Raw genomic sequence first — 23223 nt, 5'->3', positions numbered from 1 at the left:
GGGCGGCACACCCCTACCAAGAATTCCAAGGAGTACCCTTCCCCCCCGAGGTTGGGTCATCCTCCCTTGCTAAAATTTACATTCATAAATAAAGTACGGAGGAGCGGGGAAGGGGTAGAAAGGCTTTATACTCTCCTCCTCCACTTAAAAAAAAGAGACTTACTGAAACAAGAATCTAGTCCGCGGCCTCCCCAATAGGCCACTTGAATTAAGAAGTGACGTGACCAATGCTTCCTTTAAACAATGAGTTGGAATCTTGCTGATATCAAAAATTGACACAAAAATTGACAGAGCACATAAATATTATCTTACACCCTAAATTTGAGAGGAAAAGGATTTAAGGGAGATATTTTATTGCACTTTGATTTTTTTTAACAAAGCCCGTATGATTTCTACTGGTCGCCAAGGTGGAGGGCAGTACTCGTTCCCTCCAACATGGCGACCAAAACTACTTTTTGCTTGTATCTTGTTAAACGTTTAATACTTGCACTCAGATGTGCTGCAAACGTTACCACATCATCTTTTCAACATTTTCCTTGCAAAATGTGCAACATTTTTATTCAGAAACTGAGTTAACTAATAATTTTAAAAATCACGTTTTGGTCACGACAGGTGCAAAATTACTCATTTTAAAAAAGATGGTCCGGGTTTGAAAAACCAAATCACTATATTTTGTTTAAAATATGACCCACTAATCGTTTTTCGAAGATAAAATCATACAACTTTCATTTTTCATAACAACGATGTCACATGACTTCTTAGTGCAAAATTAAAGGCGTATTCAAGTCACTAGTCAGCTGTGCACATTGAAGAAATTCTCCTTGGGCAACATTAATGGATCAATGAATGGTTCCCCGTCGAATCTCGAGGTTCTTTTTCAATCAGCTCTACCGCGTGAAATATCAAGATTCTGATCATCATTAATCAAGCTAGCTGGTGCATTGACACCAGAAGCAGAACGTGTTAGGTGATGTGTAATAATATTCAGTATCTTCATTGGAAGTTTAAACAAAGATGTTTCTCAGCGACGCACGTTAACCGGAAGTGGACTTTTCGATGAATATTCGGCAGTTGTTTCGGCTAAATGTTTGAGCAAGTCGTCTCTATAAGAGCAAAGATACCAAGCATTACGAATTTGGCAGCGTTAAGATATATTAAAAGGGAAAACGCCCCCCTTCCTGCGAGTCACTCCGTCCAAAACGCAATGGCCACTACTTGAACTCCCTAAGGTCATCTTAGCCACTGATAGGACACGTGTAAGGGGAATGAATGTAGGCGGCATGCACTGTCGGTGGATACTATAAAGAAAAGAAATAAAAAACTTAGCAAGCCCTTTTCAAACACATATTAAAATCAGCACACCAGTGGGAAAATACTGACTTCAAGTACACAGTTAGTCGGCTATTGAATTTTTATGGTTTCCGGTCAAGGTTGCCGTTCTGTCTAAGGATGTGGGAGTTTCTTTTACTAAAAACGCAAGGAGTGCAACTCTGTATCAAACTCCAAGTTGAGTGGACTTGAAATATCAGTACTCAACGAAACAAAAACACTTGAAGTCTCCTTGACCAAATCTAAACATTATATAAATAATTTTGTTGACTACTATGCATTGCAATGTATAAAGCAAAACATACCGGTGAAGAGTGAAAAAACTCTGCAACTGACAATTCTGAAGGAAGCACGAAATTGTAATCGGAGCTCTCTTTTTAAAACTTTAATTTGCAGTCCCTAGCATAAGGTACAAATCTAAGCCAGTAAGAATCTAGGAAAAATTAAAGGTGTGACCAAACCATAGGCCTAATCACACTGACCGGCCAAAGTTGTCAAAGTTCTAGAAAGTTTGCAGTGTGCTTTGTTTATAGCTTCACTCACTGTTTACTTAAACGTAGTCCTGCTTGGTTAGGAATTGCAGACAATTTCTCGGGTGTTCGGTTAGTCATGTTTGCCTCCACTAGTTGCTCTGTCATGGGCGCCGCTGAACAATAGACAATAATGTAACCCGTCCTGGAACAATTTCTTTTTTACAAAAAAAAATTTGAAGATCTACGACTGCCTTTTACGGTGTACATTCTAGGAAAAGTCAACGCTATATATTTGGCTAGCTCAAAACTGGAATGATGTTGAGATATTTATAACCAGCGTAACAAAAACACATGCAATCTCCTAATTGAAAACAAATTAGTTTTCCCTGACTTTCCATCGATACTGGTATGCACTGAGCATCACTTAGTAACTTAAAAACAAGGAATATAGGCAATTAAAAAAAAAAAAACAGTGTTTGCACGCAAACAGTCAAATCATCAATAATTCTGCCACACGGGTAACCCAGGCTCTGTGGTCGCTGGCTTGAATATTCAAATCGCGTAGTAATTCTACCCGTTTGCGGGTCATGGCGGAGCGTAAAGGTCAAGTGTTTGATGATTTTAGCCGGCGATTATCGTGCAGTTGCGATGGGTTTGGGGAGTCAGAGAGCAAGAAGCCGGAGCCGACACTTTCCTGCAGATTAGCCGACAGCAATTTGAAAAGGATTCGTTGATTATTCTCAAATTCATAGCGCTTCGCATGGAGATGGTCCGTTTTCCTTGTAGCAAGCCTTTAATTCTTCTCTAGTGGATAGTACCTACGAGTACAAAACTCGACAAAATGCTACTTTAACTGGCCAGGACCGACAAGGAGACGCTCAGTTAAAGGCATGTTAGCTTTGTTTTGTTATATTTTGACTTCTGGGCTATTTTAGTTCGATAATAGGGTTATTAAATGTAGCGACTCGTAAAAGTGTCACATGGGAGATTCGACGAGTCATCCCATTTTGTCCATGTTATTGACACACATTACGTCTGGGCTGCCTGTGATGCTTCCTTCCTTGTGTATTATATTGTATGGAGGGTAAATTTGAGCAAATTATCACGAAAATTCGTTTGAGCATTAAGGACAACAACTAACTGCATAGTAAGTTTCATTGACCTCTATTTAGCATTTCCTACAAATTTTAGGATCGTACTTTTACCCATACAAACACTGACTGTAATTTTACTGGAACCGTACTGTGGTACAGGAGCCCATGATGGGCTCCTGTGTGGTACTATCACAGAGCCTGGGTTACCTGTGGGTTTTTCCTCTTGATCGAAGACTGTGTCAGCTCAATCCAAGAAGGCGATGATGAAGAAGAATGAAAAGCCGACAGCAACTTATGCATTGTTCATCATTTAATTTCTTTTCTTTCGTCATTTCGTTCATTCATTAACTTTATTTAAAGCGAAATCAAATATCTCCGAATATTACGAATGACGACTTTCGAAAGCAAATGTTGTGAAATTACTTCACGCTTTTTTATTACTTGGTTTTCCTTTTCAGTTTTAAATTTGACTTTTTTTTATAACTTCACCGGCATCGCGTTCACTACCACCACCTGATATCACCCTTAAATAATATTTTCAAAAGGACTGTAAGACAATATGTTATGACTTATACCAGGTCTCGATTGACACTGATGTAAATAACAGCTTCCCAAATATCAAAGTACGAAGCATATGCCTACTTTACAAAATCCTGCATGTACACGAAAATTCCAGTTTGACAACAGTGTGGCATGTCAAATATTTTATAAGAATCACGTGACGAGTCACAAGTCAAATGGAATGGGAAGAAATGTTACTGTTTCTGCATAGAGGCGAATTAATGGGCTTTACAATGTTAATACATTTTTATTTCTTTAGAGTGCGGATGTGCAGTAACCAGTGTGGCAAACATACTTTTATACATATTTGAACTGATCAATCTTATTTTTCTTCATGTACGAGTCATATTCTGAATCTTCGTTGTTGTATTTGTTACATATCTTTGCAGTCGCGTTTTTATCGTGTTCCAGCTCCACCTCTATTGCCGAGGAGGAAAATTTGCTTGACTGGGAGTACGTTTTGTGAACTTCATTGGCATCTAATAATTGAGGAAATGGACGTCTTGCTTGCAGCCAGTAGGTTACTAGTGTTCCTTTACCCTATAAAGGAAAATAAATAGAATAAATCATATGATCAAAGAAGTCAAGACGCTTCTGAATTCTTGATTCCTTTAAGCTTGGTCCTCACTAGCAATGAAGAAAAAGCATAGGCGTGATTGTACTTTAATATGCTTATGTCATGGTCGTTATGGATTCACCCAAGAAATTACAGCAAGACATATCCCATCTTTGACCCGAGAACTGTAACCAATTTCAAACCAAATTGGGACAAAAACCATACCCTTTGACATACCGCCTTGTAATACATGAAGTAGTAGCCCTCGCGGAACTCCTCCTTCAAAAGGCATTTGGTCCTTCCTTCTTTTCAATTTTTCCAAATTTATTGTTTGAAGCAAATAATCAGTATAATTGTATCAAATGGAGCTACGCTTTTAGCCTTGGCTAAATCTTTGTGTTATATCCTACACGACTAAGTAACCCCCGGTCTTACAGGTCATACTCTACAAATAGCTGACAAGAAAGAAAATAATTATATAAAATTCATCAGTATCCTAACCGCGAAAAGATAGAAAAAGGCCATTCTCACCTTGATAACAATTGATCCTCGTTCCTCCATCACATATCCTCCAATTTTCTCTAGATAATCTTTAGTGGCTCCACTGATATGTATCTTAAGAGCTGTTCACGAAGGATAACAAGATTACAGGTACAAAAGTGTGCTTGCTTATTTATGCCCCATTCACACCAACCAAACATTGTTTGAATAAACCAGGTTTTAAAAAATGAAAAACAGACACGGAAAACCGGAACCGGCACAGGTTTTTTAATACGCAGAATTCAAAGGAAATTCCACATGTTCTGTAATTTGCACTAAATCTGCTATCAACTTACGTCAGTAAGCAGCTTTAATGAAGTAAACAGCCTTTAAACGTGATTAAGCTTCGGTTTGAATGAAACTTTAGTTAAAATAATCTTTACATTATTTAGAACGTTTATTATTCATTTAATGATACATTTTTAAGAATAAATATTAAGTAAGTACAGACCCTCTCCATTTGATTCCATTCTTGAGGCAGTGTTGACTGTATCACCAAAAAGACAGTATCGTGGCATTTTTAAGCCAACTACTCCTGCACATACGGGACCTTCAATTCGACAGCATGACATAAACAGTAAAATAAATAATATTAACATTAATAATTTAGTATGATCATGTGTCGACAATGAAAGTGTTTCTTCGCTTAATATTTCAGATCGGGTTGGAATTTGCAAATATTGTTATATTAGGACAGAGGAAAACTGGAGTATCTGGAAAAATATCTCCCAATTTCAAACTTGAATTTAACACCATTCACGGGTTGAGCCGTTTATATATGGGCAGAACGTTATAAGGAAGCTTTTGGTTATCTAGTCGATGGTTGATAAGGACTAAGTTTCTTAGTCCATTACCATGGAACCCTGTGATAATGATGATCTACAGTATTTTGGCTTTTTTTCCATCAGGGGAACAAAAAGACGGTTGAATTCTGCTGTAGTTTTCCCAGCCATAGTTCTCCCTTCACTCTCTGAAAAGCCTGGTGAAAGTAACCCCAGGATCTTTTCATTTTTGTTTCCGAGCCCGAAATATCGGAAAAATCACGGAAAACATGGAGTTGCTTAATTATGAAGATTGAACCGTGAGTAATTTGGTCCTGTCCTTACCACTGTGAATGCCGATTCTTAGCTTTAGCTTCTCGTCAGGCCGGTGCTTTATTTTAAAGTGTTGAACTGATTGCAACAGATGAAGCGCCATATCAGCTATTTCCAAGGCATGCTGGTGGCCGTTTCTGACTGGTAAACCTGACACTACCATATACGCATCACCAATGGTCTCTACCTAGGAGATATTTTAATAACTTAAAAGTTATTTACACCGTAAATAACATGATATTGAGATGGTTTCTATCAGTTTTACGAAGCCTAGATTTGTAAATGACAAAAAAGCCTTGTTTGTTCATTAACCAAGACCGAGATCACTTGTCAAAGCCAAAAAAAAAGGTCTAGGAAAAAGGTGAAGAAATTAGTTGATACTGTAAATACGATTTTGTCTCTTTCATACGGCGAGAGGGTGATTCCCCTGGCTAGGGGCGGATTCTTATTCCTTAAATTCTTATTTTTCCCTTAATTTTCTAAACGCACAGCCCTAAGCTATGCAGTAAAATATTGGTTTCCCTCCTGAACACCGAATAAAATGATAAAAAAATCTTAAATTTACACAGACACTTTGAGATCTGATTAGCCTTTGGCGCCTCTTCGGTTACGAGCAGCGGTTAATTTCGAAGAAAAAGGAGGCGACTGTTCTGCAGTCAACACGATGCCTTTTTGAATTTAATCTTTGTCCGGTCTCATGGTAACTACGAATTTGAAGAAAATTCAAAATTCAACTCTTGACCTGTACAAGAACGTTAAGTGTATATAAGAACTTGCAAACCTTGTAAACATCATAACCTTGAATTATAGCATCAAACGTAGAGTAAAGATCATTAAGTAAGGTGACGATCTGTTAAGAGACAAAGAACGATTAAAAAGAAATAATATTACAACAAAATTATAAGGAAAAACATAAAGCAACTTGAACACGGGTCGAAACTCGGAACTGAGTAATTACTAGACTGAATAGCAGCTGACAAATAAAAAACCAAAATGTATTTTCTTGGTTTCAGGTACAGATATAAATAATGGTAAAGTTTTATGCCAGCTTTTTTTTGTCCGAAGAACAGTGACTCTACCTGCAGAGGTGTACTTTCTGATGAAAGTGCTGTAAAGCCGACGATGTCACTGAAGAATAAAGTTACTTCGTCAAAGCTTTCGGCCTCAACTGGTCGACCACTTTTAAGCTGATCGGCGACGCTCCTGACAAACATAATTGAGAGCGATCTCATTGTGAAGACACATCTTTGAATTCTTGCTCTAACTGCTACAGTAACTACTACTATCACTAAAAAAAAACACCACCATCACCATCTTATCCACCACCACCTTCAACTTTATATCACTTTAACTACCACCACCACCACCATCATCACCTCCCCCATCCCCAGGAATCAGCACCACAATCACTATCACCACCAGAACTTCACCATCATCATCAACACTACCATCACCATCGCCACTACCATCACCACCATCACCACCATCACCACCATCACCACCACCAACACCATCACCACCACCATCACCATTTTCATCATCACCACTAGCACCACCACCACCAGCATCGCCACCACCACTACCACCATCACCATTACCATCACCACCACCACCACCATCAACACCACCACCACCATCACCATCATCATCAACACTACCATCACCACCACCACCACCATCACCATCACCATTACTATTACCATCACCATCACCATTACAATCACCATCACCACCATCACCATCATCATCAACACTACCATCAATACCACCACCACCAACACCACCACCACCATCAACACCACCACCACCATCACCACCACCATCATCATCACCACCAACAACACTACCATCATTATCACTATCACCACCATCACCATCACCATCACCATCAACACTACCATCACCATCACCAACACCAACACCACCACCACCATCAACACCACCACCACTATCACCACCACCATCACTATTACCACCACCATCACCATCGCCATCAAAACTACCATCGCCACCACCACCACCACCATCAACATCATCATCATCACCAACACCACCACCATCGCTGCCACCACCACTATCACCATCACCACCACCACCACCACCACCGTCATCATCGCCACCACCAACAACAGGCACCAGCATCACCATATCACCGCCAGCACTACCACCACCACCATCACCATCACCACCACCACCACCACCAGCACCACTACAACTAGATTGATGACAGGCATATAAAAATGAATGGGCTTACTTTGGTAGCATACTGTGTAGCAATTCCTCAGTTCTTTTCTTCTCCTCAATCCACTGCTCCGTTCTCTTTTCTACTAGTTTTTCGAGGTTGTGAGAATGCTCTTCTAACATGTAAATTATTTTGTCGACGAGATTGGTCCTAAAGGGTGGCAAATCCACAAGTTGAATGTGGCAAAGTTTTTTACGTTACCATGAATTCATACTTAAAACACAAAGAAATAAAATCAGCCATAATAGAAATGGTAATACAGTCGACTCCAGATAACTCGAACCTCCCGCTAACTCGAAGCAATTTTCATTTTACCCTCGATAACTCGAATTTTTTTCTCTTTCCCTTGAAGGTTCGAATTATCGGGAGTCTACTGTAATGTTACCAAAAGTATTTCTAAAAAAAATTAAATCTATTCAGCTTTTACTCGTGGCATACTTAGTATAAAGGTAAAAAGGTGTTTCTTTTTCTTCCAAAATCTATGCTTCATTAAAAATCTTCTAATCTTGAGCTGTAGAGAGTTTCCTCATACCAATATACGCCTAGGTAAATAGTAGCTCTGTTTAAAACATCTGTTCAAGAAAAGCACTGCACTGTGGCGAGTTAAGCTGTTGAGCTACCCATAGACGAATTGGCCGTAGGTGATTTTAGAATTACATCGTTAGTCCAGCATCGTTTCGTTTTTTGCGAAAAACAAAAATATAGAGCGTAGTCCATTTATGCATTTAACATGTACTTAACCTGTACTTGTAAAAAAAATCGGGAGTTGGAACATGGACACTGCTTTTATTATGGGAAGGTTTTCATGTGTTAATTTTTTACTGCGGTTTTTAAAAATTCAATGCAACCAGAGATGATATCGTAGACTCCCTTTTAAGATCCAGAAGTCTGTAAAACTGGGGCAACGGCTTCCAATGATGTTCACTCTTATTCGTCAAAAAACACACAAACAAACCAAAAAAAGAAACTAAGTTCTCATTGAATGAATTTGGCATGATTCAAGGCTTTTCAATACTGTTCTTTGGGGCGCAGCCAGTTTTTGCTCACATTATTGGAATCTTTTGTATAAATCGTTCCACTGTCGTGGTAAGCAGGCATGCAAATGTCTTGCAAAAAAATGAAGTCTTTACACGAAAAAAAGGTCAATCACTATACTTCGTTAGTTAGCCTGCGTAGCTGGCGGTTTTATGGTGTGTTTTTCATGGTAAACTAAAATGGCCTCCGTTTCGTTGTTTTGGTGCAGCGATATGGTCGCCGTGACGTTATGTCAAAACGATGAATTAGTTAGAGATAGGAAATCGAATTTACTTTCTACCGTGGAGTTTTCTCAGCATCCTTCGTATCTCCAAAAAGTCTGGTCTGTCTTCTGGGTCTTCCTTCCAACACAGTTTCATTATAAAGTGAAGATCTTCATTTGTCACGTTGGCGGTAAGTGGAGGTCGAAAAGGAGGATTTGTACCAGCTAAAACACGTCCGATTATTTCTACAATGAAATACAAAAATCTGCATCTTAAAAACATAGCAACAACGAATTTGTCAAGACGTCTGACCAAATATATCGATCAGACTACTCGATAAACCATAGGTCGTGTAGCTTAGCTCTGTTTACCGCTTAAGGCAAAGCTAAACCTGATAGCGGCTTGTACACGTTGAGTATCTTAAGTGGCAACATGCCCTTATTTTATTCAACTCAACCTTTAATTGTTCCATAATCATCATCATCACCGCCACCACCACCACCACCATCATCATCATCATGTTCGTTATCATCATAATTATTTCTATTTGCATTATCACTATCTTCTGCACCAAAATCATTTTTTATCGTCACCCATCGTAATCATCATCTTTCTTCCTCCCTCCTTATCATCATCGCTATCATCACATTCGTTATCGAGTATTCTAACAGTTGCCTATTTTGCCTACCTTCTGGCACAAGATGGCACGCACCAAATGGCAGATCTCTAGTTTCCAGCTCGTGAACTATAATTCCAAAGCTGTACACATCTCCTTTTGGTGTTCCTTTTAAAACGTTGTCCTTCTGACGTAAAATTTCTGGAGCAGTCCACAACAATTCTGAAATAATAGATCACATTGATTGTGTAGTGTTGTAACTGGAAAGCTCAACTTGAAAAATATACGTTTTTGTATGTATAAACCCTTTCATCGACAGTTAATGAATGATCTAGACTGATTATGGTCTGTTTCTCATATGCCGACGAGCTACTTGCTACATAGACACTGGTACTACCCGGGATACTCCTCCTATATGAGAACAGAAGTCACCGGCAACCAAGGCAATCAATGTATTTAACGCCGAGATGCCTGCGAAGTTGACTCAAGTTCAAGACCTCAGTGCCATATGCAGATCGATGCCTCCAAGCGAGGATTATTGTCTCTAGAGATTTCGCAACAGTAACTCCAATTATTGTGAAGATGACTGTTTCTGTTGTCTGTTTGACCAAGAATTAACATAGACAATCGTCACTAAACTGAAGCATACTTGAGTAATCCATTTGATAGTTGTGTCCCCTGGGAAATGAGCTAGAGTCACCTCTTAGAGCCTTGAACTCTCTGAGCCCATAGTCAGTGATCTTTAACATCCAGCGGTTATCCACCACGCACTTGGAGGAGCTGAGATGGCCATGATACTTGATATCTACACTGTGTAGATATTCCATTCCCTGTAGGGAAAACAATTTCAGTGTTCATATCAGCTGAAGATGTAAAAAGGGAAACTTTAACATAATGAATGGGTCGAGTATTACAGTTCAACCATAAACAGAATGCACAATTCTGCCCATTAGAGATCATGAGCTATTACATTGCACCGTTGAAGAAGAGACATTTGGCTCTTTCTTTAAGACCACGCAGTAATTAAATATTGTCCGCATCACTATTACTTGTTCAATTATCTTCTAGGGGGTCTTCAGCAATCAGGTCACTTCCATTGAAACTTAATCTTGATTACTCCAAGTCACTCCTGCAATTTGTCAATGGTGTGCTGTTATCCCTGGAATTGTGTTATTAGGTGGTGTATTCAAGTGCGAAAAAAAGAAAGAAAAATTGGTCTCAGTGTATTTACGTCCTGTATAAAACGTCATATTTGAACGTGTCTCCCGGTGAACTTGCAGTAACAGGGATAAAATGTATTAAAAGCCGCGATGCACATGCAGAGTTGTTGTTTTGCTGATTAATCTGGCCTATGAGGTCTGCTTCGCCCGGGTTGTTGAAGTTACCACTAGTGCCTTTGTCTTTCCTACTATTCGCGATATCGATGATGCGGCGGCCTGCCACTAGCAATCCGTGCGTTTGGCGTATGATCGGTGTGAAACATGGCTATTGCTGACGGAACTAACCAATGATCTTATTATTGTCATCGTCTGGCCGAGCCAGGTATGGGTACTGCACAAGATTACAGGTACAAAGAAACTCATGTCTTAGGTAAAGCCAAAGAAGGAAGTGTAAAGCAGGAAGGACGATAAGAAATTCTAGAATGTATCAACTTCGATGAGCTGTTAACTAGGAAAATATCGCCAACTGAAGTACGTAGTATGTTTTACCATTGTGATATCCAGAATAAAGGAATTAATGAAGATTATGTCCAGTTTAATCTCTTCATCCAAAATGATCTCCTGCAAAAGGACAAAAAAGATGAAGAAATTTATTTACCCAAAGTATCTGTACATTTCAAGATTTGCATCACCATCATCATCATCGTTATTTTTGAAGATGACTTACAAAAGTAAAAACAAAAACAAATAAGATGAAGTGGTTCGACTATTAAGTGCCCTTGTATCCATGTTATTTACATCCTAAACATGATAAATTTCATTTTGAAGACAACGTTTTATTAAATTCAGGTAGTATTAGACCCCGTTTACACTGATCCGGACAAATTTTTGAACGGGCAAAATCTTGTACGGATCCGCCTTTCGTTTATACTAGATCCAGCAGAACCGTGCAAGTTTTTGAACGCATGGCAAATTGTGCAAGTAACAGAATTTGAACGGTTCCGGGTAAACGGGTTGTACTGCTAAAAAAATTCGTCCATTCAAAAATTTGTCCGGACCCCTGTGAAGTGGGTCCTAATTTACCTGTAAACTTCCTCTTGAGCAATACTCAGTGATAATGCAAATGTTTGGAGCGTCCACACATGCACCAAAGAACCTGGTCAAATTTGGGTGATGCACGTCACGAATCTGTGAAACAGGATACACGGAACGATGTCATCAATATTTTTGCTGTGATTATTGATTTTGGAAATATACAGGGGTATGTCAGTTTTTTAATTTGCAAGTGTAGCGAATGTTTTCAGATTCTATAAACAATCGCTAAACCTATGAATTACACTGTCTTACATTTTATTTACTTAATTGCCCCTCAGAGAAAGGGTATTTTTGCTGACCTGTTTTAATTCCAGGAGCACAGTTCTCGTTAAATCGATGTCATCTTTATCGATTCGCTTGATAACCACCTGATTTCCCTAAAAACAACAACAACAGCAACAAAATTGACTATCAAATCACTCTTCTTTCTAAATGACCTGTTACAAAATGGTCAACTGTCAGGTGCAGATGATATCTATCCAACACTTCACGTGGAATTTTCCTGCGTCATGGGATTTTTAAGCAATTGGAAAGCGAGGAGGAGTGAAATGCTGTGAAGTATATATGAAATAATTCATTTTTGAACCGCGGGAGATATGAACTCAATAAATTGACCTCGCTCCCAATGTGTGTGGCTTCGTAGCTCAGTTGGTAGAGCAACGCACCGGTAACGCGGAGGTCACGGGTTCGAATCCCGTTGAAGCCCTGATTTTTTTCAGGCTTCTTCTTTCCAATTGCTTAAATTGGAAAATTTACTGCGATGATCATTCTTCACTTTCATTTACAACCGCAGTTCAAAAATGAATTATTTCATATATACTTCACATCATTTCACTCCTCACGGGAGATATGAACTCAATAAATTGATCTCGCTCCCAATGTGTGTGGCTTCATAGCTCAGTTGGTAGAGCAACGCACCGGTAACGCGGAAGTCACGGGTTCGAATCCCGTTGAAGCCCTGAAAAGAGAATGTTACGAAAATTTCTTTCGGTGTAAAGGCTCCTAAGGATGTGAATAGTTTAACTATGAAAAATGTTAACTTTAATTTACCTTATACGTTCCCAATGTACCGCGCCGAGTTCTGCTCACCTGTGTAAACTAAAAGTACACATTTCAGTGCCAATAACCTTAAGTAGCCTAATGTACTCTAATTTAATTAAGGGTCCATATTTTAAAAGCCTTCTTACACTACAGCTCTCTCCCAGTAAGCGCGAGAGAGATTATTCAATTAATATCTTGTAAATTTACTGTCTGGCTTACTGACCTCACTCACGTCTGAAATTCTTGACGTTGTTCTTGAAAGGCCAGCATTAGAACCAATGACAATATCATTATAGTTCACTCTCCATATTTGATTCGCAAGTTCTTTCTCAAATGTGTATTTCCTAATCGTTAAATAAAATTAAAATTAAAAGCTATGTTTTGAGATAAGTCGGCTATAGCTAAGATATCAAGGAATGATTAAAATTTTAAAGGGGCAAGGAGAGATAGCCGAATTTGTGAAACGAGAAACCGTCAGTAGCAGGGGATAAGACTGCTTTGAAAGCGGTATCGCTTAACGATATTTCGGACTATTTAAGGAACGCTTACATGCGTGTGCATGAAATCTCGCGGTTAAGCTTTGGATTTTTTTTTCATCCGTTCTTTGCCCCTCTCCTTTTAGCGTTTGGTTGGTTCGAAGAAGTCAAGAATTTGGAGCCAAAAAGTAGCTCAGAGTAAGTTCCTATGGCAGAGTCATACTCGCTGGCAAAAAAGGTAAAAAGTACTACTGCCTGATACTATTATTATTGTTGTTGGTATTATTACTAGAATAGCATAAGATACGTTTCAATTTGTAAACTGACGAGATGCTTATATGTGCATAAAAGCCCGTTGTAATTCGAAGTACAGTTGCAATTAAATTGTGAAACCATCCTGTCTTCCGAACCCTAAAAGATCATAGGTGGATCGCGTTTTTTTTCTTTTTGCTGTGGTAAAAAAGGAGATGGCAGCTAGATGTTACCTGCCATAGAAGACGAGTAAGACTGTGCAAACGATGACAAGTGCAGAACCGATGACAGAGATTATGATGTACACTTTGTCAGTGGATGTGGTAGGACCTGGGAAGATAGTTAGTTAATTAAGCCAACAACAACAACAACAAAAAGAAATAAAAAAAGAAAAAAGATCAAGCCAGAACACTGGCATTACTGAACAAAGTGAAGTTAGAGACTGCCTGGTGTTTTGAAGCGAACTTTGCAACGTTCTGACAAGTTTTCAAACCGGTAAAAAGCTTGCCTATTCTCGCATTCGAATGCAAGATCCCCCAGTCGCATGCGGAAAAACTAAATTTACGTCTTGTAACGTCTCACGTAACGTGTCTGTAAAAAGTAGGTGTTCCTTTTCGTTTTTCGATGGCTCGCACTGTTGTTGCATGATCATGTGTGAATTCAGCCTTTTGTTAAAAAAAGACAAATACAATTGTGTCGGCGGCACTTACCTGGTGATGGTGTTTGGCAAAACTCCAAATTAAACCCACAAGGTGGCGTATCTCCTGGTGGAGTTGTCCGCTGACCATCCTCAGACCACGTGATATTAATCCCTGGCATTAATTCCAAAATTTGCTTTCCTGACTGACTTAGCTTAAACTCACCAACTGTTTTCGTTTCTATGGAAACATATAAGAGGAAGAGTGACCCAAACCTATATATGGATAATAAGTTCTTTTGTTGGAGGCCCCAGGGCTTTTATTTCAGGGCAGTGTTGACATGAACTCTCATTCGCTACAATTCCTTATGGGATATGCGTGATACACGGCCTCAGTAGCCGATTGGCAATCGGCTCTCGACAGCCTGTGGCAGACACACCATCTGAACTGTGTGAATCCTCAAACTAGTGATCCGGTTTAGTAAAGATAGTTTAGCCTTAAGTGGCAGTCTGCCATGCCCAGAAGGAAATTCTGCTGTAAAACTGCTATTAAACCTGTATATTAGTTAATCTTATTTTTTCGTAATAAAGATACACGGCTTTCATAAAAAGAGGATAAAAGTTATATTAGCTTTAGTTAGTTTTGAATTTTGTTTAGGACGTTTACGTTATTTATAGTTTAATTTTATAATTTATAATTTTTATTTTACCCTGTTTTAAAAGAATTATTCCATTCTAAAATAAAGAACTATTCAGTCGTACATCGCTTGGCAAGGTTACCGACCACCACAAACTATTAATACCACAGTCACAGATGACTGTCGCTTGGTTTAAAGAGTTTAAGATTGTGCGCAACCTGATCAAGAGCCAAACATCTCTGAATTTGTAAGGTGGCGAGGAGCAGGATAAATGAGGGATGATTGCACGCCAAAAACGTTCAACTTGGGCAGCGAAGGCTGCAATTCAATCCCCTTTAGATAAACTTGCCTTGGCCAACATACAACTTATATTATGACGCCACTGTAGTTTGCTGAACAGAGACTGACTGACGTACTTTTTTGTACATTAGAGATTACCAGCTTTATATAAATTTTTCAAGCTCAAACAGAACTCACCTAGCTCGCCATCCACCGTTTGAACAAAATCAAGAAGTGTCATGTTAAACTCTGAGTCCCCGTTATCATCGACATGAACATAAAATCCGGTGACACCTAGTGAGATATTAAAAGAGTTACAAGGAATCCATTTCCTTGCAAACGATCAAGAAAGGACATAAGAGCTCACAATTTCTCGAATTCATCCTTACTACATGACTGTATTAACAATGATTGCACCAGTATCATGGACTTGGTTACTACGCGCGTTAGTGCAGATCACGAGTAGCTCCCCCTTACATATACAGCTCGAAAGAGGACCGATGTCGGGTAGACTGCCATTTGTTTCCTGCAAAAAATTTCCAAAATGCTCTATACAACTTCGGTAAGGAGGTAAACTGCAGGTGCAGTTTTTATCTCTATGGTGATCGAATTTTGGGCGGCCACATAGAGTTCGTTTTGAACGTTGTCTTGTGAGGATCTTGGAGTTTTTTGTGTTAATAACACGGAAACAAATCTTAGTCTTTGTTTCTGTTGCGACCCAAGAAAAAAGACAGGAGAAATCTAACACCAGAAAACTCAGAAAACATTCCGAGCTCTAGGTAAGACACGAACTCACGACCCTCCGAGTTCTAGTTCGGATGCTCCAGCCACTGATCTACATCTATTGCAGCCTGTTAAGATCGAGTTTTATAAACCATACTACTTACAGTATAAATAACATATGCAAATAACAAGGAAAAATATTTCATTATTATTAATTCTGAGATAACAGACTTACTTTCAAAACTAGTTTGTTTCAAATTGTGAAATACTGCAGCTCCGTCACGTGGGTCTGTGCCATTTGAAAGGGTTTTATTAAGCGCCAACGCGTATAAAAAGACCGCGTCATATAGATAAGTGGCATAATGCCATACCTACAAGATTAAAAGCAGTTATTAGATTTAGGATTAACGAGAAATTTTTCAGTGACACAGGTGGCTCGGAAGAAAAATTCCGCGAGTACTCTTAACAGGAGTGAAACCTATGACCTTCTGATTCTAACCCAGATGCTCTACCACTGAGCCACAGGAGACTCGTGGGAGCTAAGGCCACTAAACTAGATTTATGTGACAAACACTCGGACAATCAAACTCAACCTACTTTTGAAATGACTCCTGCGTTCAAACCTTTCACATCCTGCATACTGCTATTCTAGTAGTGGAATGTCGATATGTACTTATGCGCATGCGCAATGAGTGAAAGAGACGTGATGGTGAATTTCAAGTATGGTGGTTACTTGAGAAAGCTGTCTCCTCAGTCAGTGACACAGGCGACTAGGAAAATAATCCGAATACTCCCAACATGAGTCGAAATAAATGAATATTATTTAACCTGAATGGGGATAACCAATCCCAGTTCCTACCAAGTTTGGTCCAGATCACAGTTCCCAGCCAAATTAATTTTTGGTACGAATCCCAGTAACCAAATCTGAAATCCCATTTCCAGTGCTCGTTTACGAACTGCATGATGCACATAATGAAGTAAAAGCATTGTGATACCGTTTGGATAATGTACCGTCACCTGTACTGAAGAAAATATTTTATTCTGCTGGTGAACACTCTTTCCCTTCCAACCTTTGTTGGCACAACCATATTAAAACCACTTCTGTTATTTGCACCGGCCTCATCCAAATCACTGTCTTTACTTTCACTACTGCTGTAATCGTCTCGTTGATCTGTGCACGCGAGAACCTTCGCAGGTAGTTTGCGTAGCAAGGGTTTCCACCCGAGTTTTTCAGGAAAGTTGGGACGAGAACATAACAGAGGAATGAAGGGGGAGGGGAGAAAAGGAAACGCTCGTCCCCGAACCCACGATCCTAAAAAAAAAGGCGTTTGCCCAGGAACGCAGATTCTGATTGGTGCGGTGCTGGTAGTGTTGATTAATGTGCGATCAATACATCAATCAAACTAGGGGCCCGTTTCTCGAAAGGCCCGGAAACTTTTCAAGCCTGAAGGCAAATTTCAAAATCCAAACCAGTTGAGTAGTAAGCACAGTTCTAGCCCACAAACCAGTCAATTTTGCTTCGTCAACTGACAGTTTCATTTTATTATCCTCAGAATTACTGAAACTTTGCTTTGCTTTGCTGAATGCAAACACAAGAAACACAAAACAGCTTTCCGGGCCCGAAAAGTTACCGGAACTTTCGAGAAACACGCCCCAGGTAGGTTTTGTTTACGTGCGCCGCAGATAAAATTCTTTGGACTGATCATTTGAATGAGTTTGTGCGAAAGTTTATCAGATCCGCAGCTGAGAGGAGACCTCGGGTAGAACATCCCAAATCGGGCGCCATTTTGATCTCTGACACGTGCCAACGCGCGCGTTTCATTCCCCGACAACCACCCTCGTCACCAGGGTCTTCTCGTTTTCGAACTGATGGCGGCTTCTTTCCTGCCGCCGCCATATTGGAAAACAAGAAGACCCAGGGACGAGCTTGATGAAATGACCCCACACCAGCTTACTGGGTTGCGGCGAGGGTTAGGTGCAAAGGAAAAAAACTGACATAATCTTACATGTCTACTGAGGTCTATTGGTACAGATTGTTATTTCTTTTATTTCAAAAAATAGGCACATTTGATGGAGCAATTGTGTCAAATAATATAGTCGAAGATCGTGAAAGTAGAGAAATTCTATTCCCAGTTTGAGAAATTGTTTATCCCTTTCTTTCCCAGTGGTTACATCCGAGCACCAGTGAAGTAAATCTCATTTACTTCGTACAAATAAAGGTAAATCCCACGACCCGCTAAAGTTTTAGATTTAGATACCTGGCTTTTAGGAAATTAAGAAGATACATTGAAAATCAAAGTGATTCTATACTTACACTCTCTAGGGTATAGTTTACGTCCTCTGCTTCACCAATGAGTCGCCTTTTAAAGTCATTGTACTTAGTGAGGTTGAATGGCTTTGGAACTAGTGCAAGAACCGACTGCAAGGCTTTTTTTGATTCATTTTCATTCACTATTCCGCCCTTTCCCTGCAACCAGTAATCCGTACCCTGATCCTGAACGTCAGAAAGTGTGCTCATGATATACACGTAATCACCGTTGGTCATGCCTTTTTTTCTTGCGCGTGTCATAAAAAATGGTGTATTCTCTGGATTTGTGGCCAGTATGACGACTGAAAGGAAAGAAAAGAATTGGGACTAACAGTGGAATTATAAATTGCACACGTGTAACTTAAAGTTTTTCGTCGAAAAATTTTAGGGTGCTTTACGATTGATCGCATTCCTGAGTTAATAAGAATACGCAGAAAATGTTGACAAACCTCTTCAACCACACATTCAGTTTTTGACCATTTGAATGCTACAATCATCTTACTTTTTTATGCCTACTAGATTTTTTCACTGTATCATACAATGAAGCCACCAAATAAGCCAATTTTAGAGTATGCTGTCCCATGCATTCTTTTTCCGAAATAAGATCAATCGAACGCTCCCTTAGTTAAAAGAAATTGGTGTTTAGCTGCGAATAGAGCCATCTCTCTTTGCCCCTCGCCGCTAGGACTTTAAGATACAACGACGCGACGGCAACGAGAACGTCAAAAAAAGCAATAGGTTTTAATTCATGATAAGCAAAACAACGACTTTACACGTGAATCACGCTTGTTTGTACATTTCGTTACCGTTTTTGCACGACTACGACGTGAAAATACCTAATCTAACGTTTTGTGGGGACGTAAAGAAGCGCCCAAGCGATGACGAAATTTCATTTCTCTCTCTGAAACAGAGCACGGTTCTTAGAAATTCAGCTCCAGGAGGGTTCGCCTGCATTTTGAAAATTGAAAGTAAGTGGTTAGGAATAGTCGCGATGAAGGCTAAAAGAACGCAATTTCACTTTTTGAGCTACGTTTTCGCTGCCGTCTCGTCTTCGGATCTTAAAGCCCATAATTTCTCTCCCGCGAAACGTCTCTAGCGGCGAGAAGCGGGCAGAGACGGCTTTAGTCACAAGCTAGCTGCCATTAAAACATTAGCTTCGTCAGCGCATCACTGATATAGTCAGATAAGAGTACTGAAATCCTTGCGAGTTTAATTCTCTCTTTCCAACTGACGCAGTGCCAGTTCAACTGGCAAATAGAAGTTCTATTGACTTAGTCATCCCTTTATTCATTTAACAGTGAGTGTTTCGATCGACACTTATGTCCCTGAAGCAGTTCTCTATGTCCCTGAAGTAATTCTCTTGTAGATAGTTACTGAAAACGAATATAACTTATTGGAAAAAACTGGCAGAAGCTCAAAACAGAAGTATAGCCTTAAAAGGAAATAAACTAAAAACTTTCAAGGACGTCCGGCCGAATAAGAAACAGTTGTTTATTACTTTTCTCCGTGCCTTCGGAACCGAACGCCTCAAGTGCTGCCTTGTTTAATCTCCGTATAAGTGTCTCCGTGTGTATCACAGGAATAACCAAATGAATACTTTATTGACTAAATACGATAAACGTTTAAACGCTGCTTTTAACAACCTTGTTATAAGAACAATCGTATCTGTTTTACTGGCGATTGTAGAAAACATTTCTACTCACCGCGAGCCTTTGTTTTGATATCCTCCAACACTCGATCAATCTCCTCAAACTCATGTTCCCAAGGCGTGATTTTAGCTTCATAAGAAACATGAATTTTGTTGTCTTTGAACACTTTGCTCATATCATCCTTGGTTTTCTCCCATGACTGCTGACCGAAACAGTTCTCTTTGGAACAATACAATATGGCGACAACTTTCCACGAAAATCTGTTTAACACCGCCAGGACACTCTTGCTCAACTGTGAGTTGGGAGGCCTTGTCCTCGCAAATGTTGGGTAGAGTCTCTTATCTGATACGACATCTTCGTCACAGAACTAAAGCAGAAATTGAATAATAAAACAAGTATCTTGATTTTTCTCAACGTTAGCTGGGTAGCAAGGTCGCCCGATAGATAGCGTTAGTATTAGCCTGCTCTCTTGCCTGCTGTGAACTGCGAAACTGAAGAAAGATAGGAGACTGCGCATGCTCGCAGTCATGTGAATGAGACTTCAGCGCGGGTATGCATTTTTTCAAGCAGCCCTCCTTTTCCCGGTTGGCCGGCTATTGGCTTGCAGCTTTCTTTTTTATGCAATGCTAATTAGTTATAACTAGGAGAAGATTATTATACCTTCTCTTGTTTTACTTCGTACTGCTGATGTACGCATTGTTACGGTACTCTTAAGCACCAAACACGTTTTTGAATTCACAACTGACAATTTGTTTGGCAAACAAACAACAGTCTTTTTCTTCTTTCTCTACATATTACGAGAACCGATTCTTCTTTGAGAGGTCATGAGTGTTAATTTCATACATTATATGATACTATGTTGAGCTCATAAGAGAACCGTCATTTTCCTGTGTCTTCAGATTATGGCTAGAATTACTGAAGTATAAATGATCGGAAGAAGCAAATAACAAGCTGCCTATCATTTTTAGTTGCTCTGTCATTAAATGTTGACCATGAGTTCCAGATCCAGGTCTTTAGATTCGTTTTGCCTTTTGTTTTGCCATCTTCTCTTTTCTTTCCCTGTAATTTGATACAACCTCTCCTTCTGACAGGTTATAGTACGCAACCTATACTCGAAGAATTTTCATTTCAGTTTAATTTTACTTGTTCAACGGTACAGAACGTGTTCGTATAGTTTTCCAGTCCTAATTACTCCCTTTTCTGCCTTTTTATCCCTAATTACTCTCTTTACTAGTACTGTACAAGAGAAGTTTTGATACGATATCGCCTAACTTAAAGGCTTTTCCCCTAACTTATTACAGTTCGGGTGTTGCTCTCACCATATATCAGGCCAAAAAACCTTTCTTTCTTCTAAATTAAAGCAAGGTTCAGTAGAGTTTAAAAAGACTGAAAATGTTCGCAATAAAGAAATTAAGCCGCCCGACAGGCATAGAACTGTGTTTCTTTGGTCAAGTATGTTGTTAAATAAATCGCTTTCCTGAAGACGTGGCCCTCTTCAGTTATATTGACTCAAAAACGACTTGAATTACAAATGAAAAAAATACAGTCACAAAATACATATAGCTCTAATGAATACACTTTATCTAAGGGTATCAAACACTAGACCGGCAACCTAATGGCTGGATCGAGATACCGTATATAATAACCATACTGAAAACGTCCTGTCGCGGAAAGACGAAAGTGGTGGCCCTTGAGTTTCGTCGTATCAAACTTCTATTAGGTTCGAAATTAGCCAGAAACCAAGCGAGACCTGAGCTTTATTTTGGAACCAGTTCGACAACATGCTAAGCTAAAGATGAAAATGAGCGTCATCATGCTATACCGTACTAAACAGGGTTTCTCGCATGCCTGACCCTGCGTTATGAGCATTGTGAGAATAGCGAGTATGCTGGCTCCAGCTATCATTTTGAAATCACAAGGAATTGACTCAGGAATACGCTGACTTCAGCTTGTATATAGTAATAAGCTATTCAAAATCTGATGACAGCCGATTGTCAAGCATGCACTCGCTTACTGAGTTATCTTAGAGGTAGAATAAGTTCTTTGTTAACCTTGTGATAACAAAAAACGACAAGCACTTACGTAAGAAATGAGAGGAAGATTCCAAGAAGCTGCGATCCTGGCTGATGTTGCGCAAAAACTGTCATTACCCGGTCCAATGAAGGCATGTACTCCGCTATTCCATTGCTGCGTCATTGCCTTGATTCCAACCAACTCACTACATCGGGTGTCGTGCGATTCAATCGACATTGTAAAACTAAAGTCTTGCGAATCGTTGATCGCCTTAGCTGCTACATCAAAGGCTGAGTTGAACGGTACATCCGTAATTAATTGATCACAAGAACTAAGTGGATAAAGCAGAACTACGCGCACATCTGGCTTCGTAGAGCTACCCCTTAGCACAAGGAAACTCCAGTGGTAAAAGCAAAAGGAAAACATAACCATGCTTAGCTGACAATTTACCATAATCAAGGCTCACGACTTTCAAGCGAAATATACACAAACTTTTTATCGCTGTCACATCGCATTGGTGTATAAATCATTCACTTCACCTTGTTTATCCCGATACTACTCGTGCAATTTTTCCTCTGGGTTTAGGAAAGTGCAATGTTTGCTAATTTAACGAGTTTTTTCGACATGTCAACTTCCTTTAGACAACTAAATGTAGATTAGGTTTGTAAATTTTAGATCTTAAAATGAAACACGGAAATTGACAAATCGGCTGACCTTCGAATGCATGACATAAACTCAATTGAACAAAACAGTATGTCCATTTCAAAAGTAAATATTTACTCTTCTTAATGTAGCATTATCGATAACTCCAATAGTGTTAATTTATTCTCGAGTTAATGAAAATATGAGATATTAGACCAGTTACTAATATAGCCTACTCCCAATACAAAATACTTATTGGGCTATATGTCAGGGTTTTGTTGTTCGATGAAAAAGAATACCTTCAGCGAAGGACTTGTCTTATGTCACGTCCAGTGGCTAATTGTGTGAATGACGAGAGTTTTAACAATATTTTAAGTGTTACTTCCCGTTTCTCCTGATAGAAGTCACGCGAAGTTTACTGTCTGTGTTACGCTTCACTATGTCACGCTATTTAGTTACTTTTTAGTCACGCGAAACTTGTTGTGAATTCACGCTTTAGATACTTTTAAGGTAATTGTTGCTTTAAATTTCTTCAAATTAAAAAAATATACATTAAAAAAAATTTCA

At 39.3% G+C, this 23223-nt stretch overlaps 1 protein-coding gene and 1 non-coding gene across 2 annotated transcripts; one reads left to right on the top strand and one right to left on the bottom strand.

The window, feature by feature from the left end:
- Positions 1-3663: 3663 nt before the first annotated feature.
- On the bottom strand, positions 3664-22542 carry LOC140941556 (atrial natriuretic peptide receptor 1-like). The gene is made up of 22 exons (XM_073390580.1): positions 22084-22542; positions 20056-20368; positions 18359-18654; positions 16280-16415; positions 15520-15615; positions 14478-14645; positions 14001-14097; positions 13263-13383; positions 13049-13096; positions 12298-12375; positions 11987-12091; positions 11453-11524; positions 10393-10573; positions 9816-9965; positions 9198-9372; positions 7902-8039; positions 6727-6850; positions 6429-6497; positions 5660-5834; positions 5005-5103; positions 4545-4636; positions 3664-3997 (listed from the first exon to the last, which is right to left on the bottom strand). Exons 1-22 carry the CDS (start codon positions 22465-22467, stop codon positions 3755-3757), a joined length of 3360 nt encoding a protein of 1119 aa, XP_073246681.1. The 5' UTR covers positions 22468-22542; the 3' UTR covers positions 3664-3754.
- Trnat-ggu (transfer RNA threonine (anticodon GGU)) lies at positions 12632-12704 on the top strand. The gene has a single exon. It is a non-coding gene; the product is annotated as a tRNA-Thr (tRNA).
- Positions 22543-23223: the final 681 nt, after the last annotated feature.

Source organism: Porites lutea, chromosome 6, assembly GCF_958299795.1.
Source record: "Porites lutea chromosome 6, jaPorLute2.1, whole genome shotgun sequence".
Classification (NCBI taxonomy): Eukaryota; Metazoa; Cnidaria; class Anthozoa; order Scleractinia; family Poritidae; genus Porites; species Porites lutea.
This window is presented reverse-complemented; position numbering and strand designations above follow the sequence as displayed.